This window comes from Oculina patagonica, chromosome 4 (genome assembly GCF_052425735.1).
Source record: "Oculina patagonica isolate OP01 chromosome 4, crgOcupat, whole genome shotgun sequence".
NCBI classification, from domain to species: domain Eukaryota; kingdom Metazoa; phylum Cnidaria; class Anthozoa; order Scleractinia; family Oculinidae; genus Oculina; species Oculina patagonica.
Window position 1 is genome coordinate 17,765,077 of NC_135761.1, and position 14,569 is coordinate 17,779,645.

The 14,569-nt window shown below is 38.8% G+C and overlaps 1 protein-coding gene across 2 annotated transcripts in view; it reads left to right on the plus strand.

Annotated features, from left to right (window-relative positions):
• LOC144651639 (protocadherin Fat 4-like) overlaps positions 1-14,569 on the plus strand; it is a 45,821-nt gene that overhangs the window by 21,852 nt on the left and 9,400 nt on the right. For both annotated transcript variants that reach the window (XR_013570354.1, XM_078511583.1), the window contains exons 9-31: positions 624-699; positions 1,261-1,367; positions 2,094-2,261; positions 3,756-3,884; positions 3,988-4,146; positions 4,608-4,810; positions 5,070-5,199; positions 5,624-5,715; positions 5,943-6,030; positions 6,503-6,631; positions 7,143-7,213; positions 7,361-7,577; positions 8,535-8,649; positions 8,749-8,813; positions 9,575-9,790; positions 10,350-10,487; positions 11,169-11,296; positions 11,403-11,521; positions 11,873-12,007; positions 13,211-13,306; positions 13,610-13,659; positions 14,073-14,294; positions 14,407-14,495. Coding sequence is in view for 1 of the 2 variants with exons in the window: in XM_078511583.1 (XP_078367709.1) it covers positions 624-699; positions 1,261-1,367; positions 2,094-2,261; positions 3,756-3,884; positions 3,988-4,146; positions 4,608-4,810; positions 5,070-5,199; positions 5,624-5,715; positions 5,943-6,030; positions 6,503-6,631; positions 7,143-7,213; positions 7,361-7,577; positions 8,535-8,649; positions 8,749-8,813; positions 9,575-9,790; positions 10,350-10,487; positions 11,169-11,296; positions 11,403-11,521; positions 11,873-12,007; positions 13,211-13,306; positions 13,610-13,659; positions 14,073-14,294; positions 14,407-14,495 (2,942 nt within the window). In the remaining variant the exon portion in view is untranslated. The remainder of the gene's footprint in view (positions 1-623; positions 700-1,260; positions 1,368-2,093; positions 2,262-3,755; positions 3,885-3,987; positions 4,147-4,607; positions 4,811-5,069; positions 5,200-5,623; positions 5,716-5,942; positions 6,031-6,502; positions 6,632-7,142; positions 7,214-7,360; positions 7,578-8,534; positions 8,650-8,748; positions 8,814-9,574; positions 9,791-10,349; positions 10,488-11,168; positions 11,297-11,402; positions 11,522-11,872; positions 12,008-13,210; positions 13,307-13,609; positions 13,660-14,072; positions 14,295-14,406; positions 14,496-14,569) is intronic.

Here is a 14,569-nt window from a genome sequence, read left to right on the forward strand (position 1 = left end):
GTACCCTTAAAAGCAGACACCTCCTCCCCTTTGAATGGACACGTTTCCAAGGGGGAACCTCTCCCAAGCATAAACATTCCCTATGAAAACACCTCGTCTAAGCAGGCACCTCCTTGAAATGGACACCTACCTTAAGCAGACACCAACCTTATACAGACACCTCCTCTAACTGGGCACCTTCACTAAGCAGACCCCTACCCAAAGCAGAAATCTTCTCCAAGCAAGCACCTCCTTTAAGCTGACATCTCCCTTAGCAGACACTGCTCACCCCTTTTTCTAAGCAGACACTTACATGTATATACCAGTTTTGAAGAATAAATCTTCGTTCGCTGCGTGGCACTTCTAATTATGAATATTGCGAAAAAAAGTATATTGTAAGTGCCAAAAAGTTCATAATAAACCATAATATCCTTATCAAAGAACCATTATTAGCAGAAACCTCACTTAAACAGACAAAACAACTCTCCTATAAAGACGCCTTACTTAGCAACCACCTATCCTAGGCCTTAGCTGTTTAATATGCGCTTCTCCTATGTGAGCCACAACTATCAGTGATATTTCAACTTGCATGGCTGCAATTGAGAAATCAGTGTAAATATCACCTATTTGTTGTTGTTCGACAGGGAACTTCCATTATTCAAGTGACGGCAACTGATCAAGATAAAATTAATGACCCAGTTACATATGAGATAGTTGAGTGTAAGTATTCACAATACCAGTCTCACATTAGGCTGTTTAATATGGGTCGGGTTAAGCTCCCACAACGTCGACGCCGAGGACAACGTTGGTTAAAAAGTAAAGTAATAGTATAATAAAAAAATCTTGCGTTTCTTCTAGTTCAATTTAGTCTGTCGTTCGGTGTCATGACTACTCTCAGCTGTAAAAGTTAAATTTACACCATCCAATTAAAAAAAAAACTTGAAAAATTCGCCATTGTGCTTGACGGGAAGGGAACGGCTAAGAAATGTACCATGATTTATAACTCTCGTGCAAGGCTATTGCACTCCTAATTAAATATTTTGTCTAGGGATGTTCTAGACGCCGTTGGCGTTGTGGTTTGCTTAAATTACCATATTCTATGCAGACTCGAAAATAAGTACTTAAGGGTAAATACAATTTCATTGTTGAGTGAGATGTTAGATATATATATATATGCATGAAAACTAGCTTAAACTTTTATTTATGATGATTTACCTGAATCTCTACTGGCAATTTATTTGTGGTTTGCTCATTTATTTGTTTGTTTATTCATTATTTCAGCAACCAATAAACTCAGTTTGTTTGTCATCAATGATACCACTGGAGTTATCTCCCTGAATGGCTCATTGGACAGAGAGACTGTGTCTGACTACAGGTTACAAGTGCTGGTAAGTCTTATTATAATGGATTTTCCACCTAAAAGCCTTAAAAGCAGCATATCTAGGCCTCTAATTGACTAGATAAGAGAGAGATCGACCCAAATACAATACACGTTTCAGCTATCCAGAAGCAACGACCGCCCAAAAATGGCGACCCCTACAGGGTACTCCCTATAACGGGGTGTACTGGGAGGCACCGCTCGAAAGGGGTGATGTAGTTATAAAAAGCGTAGGAGTTTTACGAGTTGGGGTATACAAAAGAGTAAGGAAGACTGTAGATTGTAGATTGTATTTTTAAGGTATTTAAAACCAAGCGAACGATTGTTGCATTTAAGTATATTAAGGTGTTAATCAAGTGACAAATTAAGAGAAGAGACGCTGTATCCCTTCTGAAGGTATGTGAAAAGGGTACCATTTTCTATCGGAGGTATAAGGAAGGGTTACCTTTTCTGTCGAAAATGGTGTATGGAAGGGTGAGGGTTTGGATCTCGGGGTGGAGCATACCCTATTAAAAATCTTTAAGTAGCCCCTCCCCCCCCCCCCCCCCCCGGAAAGCGACCCTTCGAAAGAAGCGATAGGAAAAGACTGCTAAATCCCAAAGCAACGAGGAACGTTACGTTCGAAACTTAACGGTAGTTTTTTGAAAATTTAACCAATGCGCTGCGTTGTTCATGGTGAATTTCTAGACAGTGTACCATTACTTGACTACTCATACTCTCCTCTTTGTATTTGCAGGCTCATTCTACGTTTCATCTTCCCGATCACGCGGCGGTTGACATCGAGATTGGAGACGCCAATGACCACTCACCAATTTTTACAGACAAATTTTATTCATTCGCCATCAGAGAGAACGCGGAAATTGGTGCCATGGTTGGACAAGTAAATGCGAGAGATGCTGATCAAGTTAGTGGTAGAACTGAGGGCATTTTAATAAATTTCGTGACTACTTTTGGCCACCACTCATTTGTTGACTTGTTGTTTTGTAAAGTAAAGGGGTCATAAGCTATACTACAGGGGCCAGTTGTTCAAAGGGTGGATAACGCTATCCACCGTTTAAATCACTATTGAGTGGATTAATCCTATTAGTATATACTAAAACAGTGGATAGCGCTTTTGGCGTGCGCTGATTGGCTACTCAAACTCGGAATATCCTTTGTTATTATTCAACAGATGCGCGCGCTGCCCATATATGATCAAAATGTTAACGTTATCTGTCATCCGTACATAACAGATATCCTGCGATATACGTAGGTTGCGAAGATTCGTCCGAAATCTTGTAAAGCGCTGCATAATTACAGTTTTTCTATCTACGAAATGTGTTTCGTTGACAATTTGTTGAATAATAAAAGAATTATCCTACTCAATCTTGCGGAATATCGTCTGATTTTAGCCAACTCGGCCTACGGCCTCGTCGGTTAAGTATCAGGCGATATTCCGCGCGATTTCGCAGGATAATTGTTAACTATTTACCTCCGAGCAACGCGCGCGCAAAAATTGTAATCTTTGAAGGGGTAAAACTAGTCAAAAATCATTTTTCGGGCTATATTATCTCACTGTTGTAGTATATACTAAAACAACTATTCACTTCAGTGTCGGTGGTTAGTGATGGACATTTATCTCACCGCTTCGCGGCTCGGTACATATCCGCTTCTAGCAACCTCCACTTCGTTGAATAGTTATTAAACAAAACGTAGGGGGTACTACGCTATCCACTGGATAGTGATTGATCTGGTGAATAGCGTTATCCACTCTTTAAAACAACTGGGCCAAGGTGTTGAAAGAATGTGCACATGAAAGCCTGCAAAAGAAAGTTGTGATAGGGGAATAATGTCCAGACTGTTTTCAGGCAGTTTTAAACTTGCGGATTAGTACAACGTCAACCGTTTTCAACGACAAATACTTCAGTGTTTTAAATTCCATTATAGCTTGTGTCTGAGATTCAGGTTTGTCCAGGATTGACCACTACCTTTATGATAGGCATCACAAAGTGTCCCTATTGATAAAAGCTCACCAAAGTAATATGAAGTAATATGAAATGACAAATAACTCATTCAAATATGAAGTACTTATTAAACAATACTTGCAGCGTTCAATCCTGGACAAAAGTGCAGAGATTCGACTTGAAAATCACATTGATGTCCCTTGGGGTGGAACCGCCAAAATGTGAACTATCCTTCATGGTTTCAATAAGGTGGCTGCCTTTGTGTGGCATCTATCAGAGAGATATATATAAGACGCTGAATACGCTTCCCCTTTATACTGAAAGCTCCTTGAACTTTAGCCGGTGATTCACGACAGAATATCCTCCGGAGGTCCGGTGGTTGCCTGGCCTTACTAAGCGCCCTAATTATTCCTTTTATCATTGTTCTAATTGCCGTTGTTTTTTAATCTCATTAGGGAACCAATGCAACGTTTACATACTTTTTGTTGGACAATGAAGACGGTTTTGCTGTCAATCCAAATACCGGTGTACTTGTCGTAAATGGATCGTTAGATCGGGAAAAGAAAGAATATTATAACTTTTTGGTGAGAAAGGAGTTTTTCTTAAATTCATCAATGTATCAATTGTACTTGACGACAATTGCCTCATTTTTTGCATCGTAATAATTTTGTCGTGTTTTTATCTCAGGTTTTCGTCAGAGAGACTGAAACTGTTGAAAAGTATAGCAGCAATGTTACTGTAGAGATCAAAGTGGAGGACAGGAATGACAACACTCCTCGCTTTGTTAAACCTTTTTACGAAGTAACAGTGAAAGAAGAACTGCCCAGAGGAACCCCTGTCCTGCAGGTATTGAAAGTTGTACTTTTTACATGGCCAAGCTTCCAGTTCATCCCACGAGGATGCTACGTAATAGCATAGTTAGTAGAGGGTGTGGTAACTATGGTAATAGTAACCAGTTTTTACCAAATTGGGGTAACCTGCGATGGTCTGGTATCCCATCCAGAGTGAATGGTAATACCCTTTAGTATAACCCTGTGACCGATTATTAAGCCTACTTGTAATCTGGTTGCCAGTGGACGGTCGAAAATTACCGAAATCAGAAACCAAACTAAAAATAGACTAAACCACTTTTTGTTGAGCAGATCGGTCTCTGTGTTTTGCTAAAACAATCAGACGGCTCGCTTTCGGTTTGTATCGACTTATAATTGGCTGGGGGCTTCGCCCCACGCCATCTATCAGCCGATAGAAACCTCGAGCTTGCCGTCAAATTGTTTTATTGTTCCATTTTCTATTGTTTTGTTCTTCAGGTTTTCGCCAATGACAGCGACGCTTCGTCCAATGCTTATGTCACCTACAGTCTTGTCCCAGATGTCAATAATCACTATCTAGATTTTTCTATTAGTCCGGTAAATGGGTCAATAAGAAGCGCAAAGAAGCTTGATAGGGAGACTATTGGTGAATATTACTTGACAGTAAAAGCAGAGAATGACGCAGTAAAGACTCAGAGAAGGTTTGTATAAAAGTTGTGCTAACTGAGCATACCGTGAGAATGATAATTTTGCAAGCTTATTTTGCGTTTTTAGCGATATTACTCACGATCCGAAAAAAATTACAAAGAAAAAAATTAAAGCTGTTTTGTCTGTTTTGGCTCAAAGCTCCGATTTCGATCGGGGAGGGGTAGGATTGAGTGTGCTAAGAACTAGTTTTAAAAGTTTTAACGTTGTTAGTAATTTCAACTGCGGACAATTTTTTTGTTGTTTTGTTTTTAGGTCGAGCACGGTGTCCGTCAAAGTCACCTTGCAAGACATCAATGACCATGTTCCCATATTTGACGAGCAGTTTTACACTGTGACAGTCACAGAAGCTGCTGCAGTGAATACAACGATTCTGACTGTCAAGGTAAGTGGAAAGAACATGAATGTACGTACAAATAAACAGAACTCGTGTATCATAATCCTCTTCGCGCCAAGGAGGCACATAAGGCTGAAGAACGCGTGTATGCAAGGGTTAAATTGAAATTGGAATTTATTACTATTGAACTTTGTTAGTATATCTGCAACTAATTTGCACTCATTAGCTGACCGATGCTGGTCCTGTAAAATACTGAAATTTAACGTTTTTGTACTAATGGCCTGAATGTCGAGCGTAAAAAATTCAACTATTTGGTTATTATTTATTATGTTTGCCTTAAAATGTCAGCGGGTCCTAGATTTTAAATTTAGCTAAAGTTGTTCTTATGGGCAGTCAGAAATCAATATATTGTAGTAATCTATTTATTTTCTATGAATCATTGCAATAAATCTACTGTTTTACTACTGTGTAGGCCACGGACGAAGATTTTGGAGGAAATGGAAAAATAAAGTTCTCTCTGGAGGACGGAAACCTTGGAAATGTCTTCAACATTGATGAACTGAGGTACTCTGCCAACTTCCGTAAAGTTAGCTATCAATACTTTCAGGGAGTCGCTACGGCTTTCAAGAAGCAGTATCATTCACGCTAGACTCGCGTTTGTCGCGACTTTTTTTCCCCAGGGCTTAAGCTAGCTGCCTATCTACCAACCCGTACCTGATTTCCTGACTGCGGCCCACTTGCTTACCAAATTATTTGTTTCATGAATAGTTATTTCCTGGTTTGCATTTTAGTGGCACTATAAGTGTTGTTAAAGACCTCGACAGAGAGAAAGCAGATGTTTACGATTTGGTTGTGAAAGCAAAGGATGGAGGAAATAAGGTGTGTACTGGTAACTTCTCTTTCAATTTGTACATCGAGCTGCATCCGCATAATCCAAAAGAATTTTTTGGAAATTGTATTTAAAACGGACTTGGAAATTTTCAGTTTCATTTTCTTTAAGAAGTATCGTAACATACACGACGTTTCTGACTCTCCGAAATAACTGTAGGTGCCATAATGGCAGAGTCAGTCAAGACCTCAAGAGAGTGCTCCGAAACTTTTCACGCCAGCATGGTGCAAAAATGTCATGATCAAATTGCCTAAAAAATTGGGGACGAAAACCGTATCCATTCAATTTTCGTTTAAGTGAAGACTTCATTTTGCCCTCAACTGAGAGTTCAACTTAGATTTTTTTTAACTGGAATGTGTGAATAAGTTGAGGCTACTAAACATGGTCTACACTTGAAAAACTATGTGCTATTTTGTCGTATACTCGTAGGCTAATACTTGTCACTATCAAATTAACTCCTAGAGTACTACTGTAAACGTCACGGTTTTTGTCAGTGACGTCAACGACAACTCGCCCCATTTCACCTCACCGGGTGGCTACCAGTTTTCTGTTGTCGAGGAGACCGCTGGATTGATTGTAGGCGCTGTTAAGGTAAATCAGCAGTTTCCTCCTGGGTCGTACAGCAAGAGAGTCAAACGAAAAAGAAAAGTTAATTTATCCACCTATCGCTGAGGAGCATGCAAAATACTCGTTAAAATGCACACCTGCAAAAAAACACGATAGAAATATTTTAAACAAATATAGCAAGGTTAAGACTCCCTTCTGGCAGAAGGCTGACCAGTGAGCTGTTTAGAAGGGCTTAAATCCGACAACTAAGCCACGCTACCTTCTCCGTTTTGCTATTCCAAGAAAAAAAAACCGAAAACTTTTTGCAGTCTTAAGTTGTACCAAAGGAACAGAAAGAACCAGTTTAGCTTGAGTTTATCGCAGGTAGTTTAGCATAACTGGACTAAATAGATACAGGCAATTCAGCAAGTGTTTTTGTTTTTGTTGCCGTCGTGGCAAGACCTTGTTGCCAACCCTCATTGTTAGTTTTGTGAAAGCGAGGAACCGTCCAACATCAGGTTTGTGACCTTATGTTTTTCAATTTTGTTTCCGTAAGGCCAACGACAGTGACATTGGTGGAAATTCAGAAATTATCTACTCACTGATGTCTACACCAACATCTACGAGGTATGTACTGCTACTGAGCGAATAAATGTTAAAAAAAATCAAGGCATAAATTGTCATTTTACTAAAAGTTACATCTTTTAAATATAAAGAGTTGTTTCTACGAAGAAAACGCTATTCACTTTAACTAGATACCTGTCGTTCTCTTAGTTTCAGGATTAATTCTTCAACTGGTGAAATTTCGACGACTGAAGCATTAGATTATGAAACATTTCATTCACATCTTCTGATTGTGAAAGCTGAGGACCAAGGTTTCCCGCAGTCACGAAGTACAGCGGTTCAAGTGTCAATCAACATCACTGATATCAATGACAACGTACCAGAATTCTTTGAAAACCATTTATCATGCGGGACTTCTAACACCACGGTTTGTACTTGTTTCCTGATTATGGAACTATATGTGAACTGTTTTTGTGATTTTTATCTCCCCTTAATACACCCAACTTAATTTAATATGGCGACTTTGGAAATGTCAATTTTTGTCAAAAGCTGACCATTGCTCGCTTAGAGTAATGGCAGGTATCTAGCAGGTATCTAGTTAGCTTTAGTTACAGTGGTGCAACTCTCTGGAACAGCCTACCCTGTAATCTCATGATGATAAAATCCTTTTATCAATTTAAAAGTAAAGTTAGACACGGCATTCATGGAAAACAGGATTAGTTTAATGAATTTACGTCTTCAATTTTTATTAATTAGTATTCATTAATAGTATATTTGTATTAATTTTTATTATAACTGTAATTTAGTAGTATCTTCCTGGAGTTCCTGATGTTTTTAACCGTGTATAAAGAAATGTAATAAATAAATAAAATAAATAAGAGCGTTTAAGAAGAAGTGTTGTGATAGCTTTTGGCGATGTGCTTTTAGCCCTTTTATTTATCAAATGGCAATAATAGGGATATAATAGATTCATTCGAGAAGCATGCCTAGAAAAATAGCTCTGAGCTAAGTGCACACCCACGACACTCACACAATTACATTATTACCATACGTTTTGGTGCATGTAAGTGAAACGACGTCTGGGTATAAAGATGTCGTAACATTCATTCCCACCGCCAGCAACTGATGGGAACTGAAGGGTCATGCAGGCAATATTATTTTCAACTGATATTAAACAAGAAAACTATGTACTGTTCTGTGTTCCAAGTCAATTAAAGTGATTTTCGTGCTTGAGGAGTTTTGGAAGGGTATTTCATGCCCCATTTTGGTTACTTTGTTTTCTACCAAAACAGTCCCTTTTGTGTGTTTCAGTGAGGCCTTTTACGTTTTTTTTAACTTCCTTTGCTTGCTTACCTATGTTTGATGTCTTTTTATCTTTCATTAGGATTTCATCGTCATCCGCGTTCAAGACTTAACACCTGCCAACACTGAGATCGGCAAAGTGGCGTCCTTTGACAAGGACGAGGCTAACAACGCCAAGATATTTTATCGCATCGAAGGTAAGTATAGAGCTATTAACGTTTTATTTATCCCTCCCCAGTCCCCCCATCCCTCCCTCCCTTCCTTCTTTATTCATTTTCTGTTTCAATTTTTTTCAGGCAATGGGTCAGAAGTGTTTGCTATTACAAGCCGCACTGGAATAATTCGTACAATTCGACAACTTGTGAGTGTTAAAACTACTAATTTCCCGAAGAACAATATTTGTAAATTTCCATCGGTATCGTGTGGTAGTCTTTCCCAATCCTGTGGCATTTAGAGCGGTTTTCACTTGAGTGTCGAAAGTAAATTGCGTTTGCTTTGGTTTTGCATTACTACGCTTAGTGATTGGCTTAAAAATCTCGCGCCACTTTCTCAGCCAATCAGAACTAAAACCAAAACCAATTGCGACTCGCTCGCGCACGTTTTCCCGCGCTTCGTGCCAGCTACATGTACTTGCTACGAATTTTGATTGGTTCACTGGATTGCCTGTGTTCTTTGTGATTGGCCAGAGTGATTACTTTGGTTTTGGTTTTACGACACTCAATTAAAAACTGCTCTATGAAGTGACTAAGGATACTACTACTACTCTGCCTGAATGGGATGAAGTCGACCACACCTACCCGTAGTCCATGTTACCCCCGCATGTTACCATGCAGCAGGTTTCTCCCGCAAATTTTCGGGTGCCCCCTAACAGTTTATCTGTATCATTTCATGTCTGTGCGTGGAAAGAGGGGTTGTAAGAGTAAAGCGTCTTGCTCGGTAAAACAATTGAGTGTTAGGGCCAAAACTATTGACTTTTGAATTTTGAGAATGCTACGCTAAATTAGTTAAAATGCTGTCTTTTATCTCTTACTCTCTTCGTCCCAAAATTGTGGTAAGCAAATTGATAAGCATTGTCTTTCTTTCTTTCTTTCTTTCTTTTTTCTTCCATTTTACCTTCCACAGAAAAGAGACGAGAAACCAGCCTACAACTTGACTGTGATCGCTGAAAACTCTTTGGCCTCTCCCAAGTTGTCGACAAACGTGACGGTTCAGGTTATTGTATATGACGTGGGTGTTCAAAAACCACAGTTCACCTCGAGTGAATATCAGGCAGAGGTTGCAGAGTCGGTAGCAGCCGGGACATCTGTGATAAGAATTAATGTCACCAGCAGTCAGCAGGTATCAAAACTAATTTGTACAATGCTACAAAATACAGTCAAGAAAAAGATACGATACAATGATTGTAAGGTCCAAATTTATAAACACACTGGTTTTTCTCTTTTCGTGCATGTGTATTTTTCGTTACTGATTATCATGCATTACCCTACATTATCATGCATTTTCATACATTATCAAAATGCATATCCCAATTGATAATAGTCTTTCATTGTCATCATTCTGTCATTCCTTATTTATTCCTTTTATATATTTATTTACCCTACATTATCATGCATTTTCATACATTATCAAAATGCATATCCCAATTGATAATTGTCTTTCATTGTCATCGATTCTGTCATTCCTTATTTATTCCTTTTATATTCATTTATTTATTTTGTATAGACATGGAGCGTTTTCACGGCCACCATATTGAAATTCATGTTTGCATGAGAAACGAACGGAAAGAACTCATTTCCCAAAGGCGAAAAATGCCAATGTTAGGGAATACCAACATAACCGCTGTAAAAACGCTTTAAGTTAAAGTTAAGCGTTGTGTTTATTTCATTCATTTTTTCAGGATGTGACCTCATATGTTCTGTTCAAAATCTTGTACGACCAAAGTAGCGCGGGCTCAAGGAAGTTTTTGATAGAGCCTGAAACAGGACTCGTTACTACTCAGGGAGGCCTGGATCGAGAAACAACTTCCAACTACACCGTGAGTAGCACAGACAAGAGAATTTGAAATATAAATAAGTTACTTTTGTGCTCAGGGTTGTTAAGAAAACGTTTGAAAGCAGTTGACCTACTTTATTTGATTCCGGATTTTTTTTACAAAACAAGAACAGTCTCTAGTTGTAAAGTCTTCTTGATGCTCATCTCCTCCTTTAAAAGCAGTCGAAATGTTTTGATGATAGGTCGTTTTTAAACCGCTTTATTACCCAGTTTAAATATAAAATCTCGTTGAAGTCTTAGATTTGTTTTGGACTTTTTTGCAACTGGCTAAGTTTAGTCATTCACAACTTCGTACGTCACTTTCGTGTTGCCGTCATTTTGAATGTCTTTCCGAACTATCCCAGACGCCAAGTTTACATGACCTACATAGCGTGGTCAGGTAACACTGAAAGTAGCTTTAAAATGAATAGATCGGCCAAGAAGTAAAGTCAATTTTGTACCTTTGAGTACAATCTGAGCTAATCCAGTTTATAATCTTTACAATCCTTTTTCATTTTTGGATTTTTATTACCTATGATGCGTTCTTTTGCTTTCTTAAGCTATTATTTAAATTTTTCTTTTCATCCATTTCAGAAGGATTTTAGGCTTCTATGAAGGTGAAGACTCATCTTCCCAAAAAATAAATTACTGACAGCAGTTCTTCTTTTTTCAACTTATTTTGCAGTTGTTGGTGCAGGCAAAAGTGCTGAACACAAATCTTGAACATAACTTGTTATCGAGTGAAGTACGCGTATTTATAAATGTCAGCGATGTGGATGATAACTACCCTCGTTTTGTACAGCGAAGTTACCGGTAAGATATAGTTATTTTTACTGCAATTTTTGGAAAGAAAGAAGCGGTCATGTCCTCTGAAAAGATACGATTTGCGCGCGTAAATTAAAACTTGATGTGCTTTCAGGTTTACGCCAAGTGAGTTGTCACGTGTTGGTGACGTCATTGGACAAGTGAGAGCTGTGGATGCTGATAAAGATAACCAATCAGAAGTGTTTTATGAAATTACAAGCGGTAACGAGAAAGGTGCGTAATAAATCTTGTATCTTTCTGTCTAGCATTTCGACTGTAAATAGTTATTGCTCTAGTCCCCGTTCAAGCCTGTTGGCCCATACGGCCGGCACTTAGCTACGGTTCCTGTAGCATGAAGCGACTAGGAGTATTTCTACTCCCCCTGGATGGGATGCTAGTTTGTCGCATGGCTACCTTCAGCATTTAATTTGCCGGTACCCATTATACACCTGAGTGGAGAGAGGCACTGTAAGAGTAAAGTGTCTTGTTCAAGAACAACCATTCTATCTGGAGTCAACTGCATTGACCATTAGGCCACCTTTTGTCTCTAATCTGTCTTGTGTGTTTTTGCTGGTTTTGTTCTAGGTCTTTTCAATATCAGCGAAAACCAAGGAACAATTTACGTTAATCGGAGTTTGGAGCACGAAGCAGCCACTACGTTCCGTTTGGTTATTAGGGCACGTGATTCACCTGTAGGTAGCCAGTCCAGGAAACGAAGAGGTAACTTAAAAGTCATGATGAGCTTTGGTTTCCGCATGATTTGTCTGCGTGTGTGTGTGCGTGTGTGGTCGTGCGGACTACACCATTATCAATTAGACCATTGTGTATGAAAGCGAGATTTGGGTCGACCTTGTGATAATAGGGATCAGCAGTAAGTTAGTATAATAAAATTTGAAAAGTAAGGTTTGTTTCACAATAAAGTCAATTTTAGCCTCACTTCTACTCAAAGGCCTGATCACTGCGCACAAAACTGTAAAATAGGCTACGAGCCTACGTTTTCTATGAGCGACCAATCAACGAGGCACAGCCGAGTCGACTGTTACTCATGAAAAACAAGGTCTAGAAGTGTAATTGTTTCAGTAAACATTATAAAGAGGAGCTTTCAAAACACAACAATTTTAGGTGTTTGTGCAAATTATGTCGATAAACTTTATTGGACTCAAGATTATTACATGGCAAATATAATAAAAATGGTATTAGTAAATTTTTATCTCTGGATAATGATTTTCTAGCTTTCTCATTGGTTCCCCGCGCTACGAATCTGAGCCATTATCCTTAAGTTGACCAAATATGGAGAAATGATGACAAATTTCCTGTACTAGCATTTTTTTGTGGACGCGAAAAAATATTTTTCCTCGTCGCGGTTAATAGTAGCGGACAAAAATAATTTCGAGATTCGAGGAAGTTTCGCCCCAAGGAATTCAGAAAATCTTAGAAAAAAAAAAAACACAAAAAGGCTACAAACTTTTCGAAACTTTGGGCTGAAAAAGAGCGAAAAAAAAATCGAAAATGTAATAAAATTGCAATAAATCTAATTCATTACTTATAGTTAAAAATAAGGTGCAAATGAAATCGGTCAGAAAAAATTAAGAGCGATGGCAAGGGCAGTTACCGGAGAGGAACCATGCAGGTGCAGGGCATGTCAATATCATAGGTAGTGTCCAGTAGAGTAAAATAAGTGGCGCGCAGAAAATTTTTAAACATACTTTAACAAGAAAATTTTTCTTGAGGGGCGAGATTACAGATAATGTTCTAGGGTTTTACAATTCTGTTGAAAAAAGGGGCCTGAAAAGTTGCAGTTTTACAGTAAGCAGGTTTTAGCATACAGGAGACGGGTATGAGGCGCATCTCATGCGCATCTCACGCGTGTTTCGCTTACTTACGCTTATAACGTCTTCTCTTTCATGTTGTCGTTCTTTCTAGACCAAGACATCACTTTTGATGAGGTTACAGCAACAATTCAAGTTCAGGATGAGAACAACAATCCGCCAGTTTTCACTCAAACAGACTTCGTAGGAGGTACGTAAGCTGGACAAGACTCTTTTAAACGAAAATTCTACATCCCTGTTAGATCGCTTGGATCGGGTAACAATACTTTATCTTAAACATGTTAATTAAATTCGACGTTTATAGCTTCTCAAGTAAGCACTGCCCTATGTATCTTCGAATTTGCAATAACCACCCATGCCATAAATTATATGAATATATTCGGGGCAAGAAGGCAACGTTATTACATGTTCTAGACTACACTAGCTCTTCATTCGATCTTATCCTCGTGTAATCAGTAATGTAACCAGTACCTTTTTTCAATTTGATTTTTAGGCTTCTATGAAGGTGAAGCCTCAGAGGACACTGTCGTGGTGACTGTTCAGGTAATTCCCTCTATAGGCTTTAGTACTATGTAATTTATGGTTGTAAACAGATAGGTAGGACCGATTATTTAAACGAAACCTAAGTTAGACGTGGTTTAAGGCTGAATCAAAGTTTAAACCACGACTCCATAAACCATGGCTAACCGGAATCTAAATCACATTATTTGAACGCCGATGAACCGGAGTTCACGAAGACCACGTTTAGACGACGTCTAACAAGTGTAGCTATTGTTTTGACATCATTCTTGCATGCTACTCCCAAAGGAACACTTTTGTCTTGTTGTTTTCTTTTAATAAAAGGGCTGCAAATAGATAGAGAGAATTTTTTTGCATCAGGCGTAAAGACGTTTCTATTGTTTTTTTTTTTTAGCTTGAAAACAATAAAACAACAATTTATTTTTATTCCTACACAGGCCTTGGACAAAGACTCTGGTTCTTATGGCTCTGTGCGGTACTCTATCGTGCACCAAGACGCTCCTGGGATTTTCTCCCTGAACCCGAGCACTGGTGAAGTATACCTGTCCAATCTCTCGGCTCAGGTCGCTGGAAAGATAAATTATACTCTAGCAGTTTCAGCCGCGGACAACTTGGGGAAAGCGCCTTACAACATGGCCAATCAAAACGCTTCTGTTCACGTACGTTGTTTAATGTTGCTGTTGTTGTTGTTGTTTATTTATTGATGAGCAGAATTACCATTTAAGTTTGACGGTCTATATTTACCGTCGCTTCGTTTTCTCTTCCTTTCAGATTTTCGTTCTATCTGATTCAACAAAGCTGTCACTTGAGCTTGGTATTCCTCTTGTATTCGTTCAAGAGAAAAAAGACGAAATTGAAAGGTTTGCTGTTTAAATTACGTCTGGTTTACCTTCGTTTGTCTAGATATGATCACTGACGATTGCTGTAGGTGACG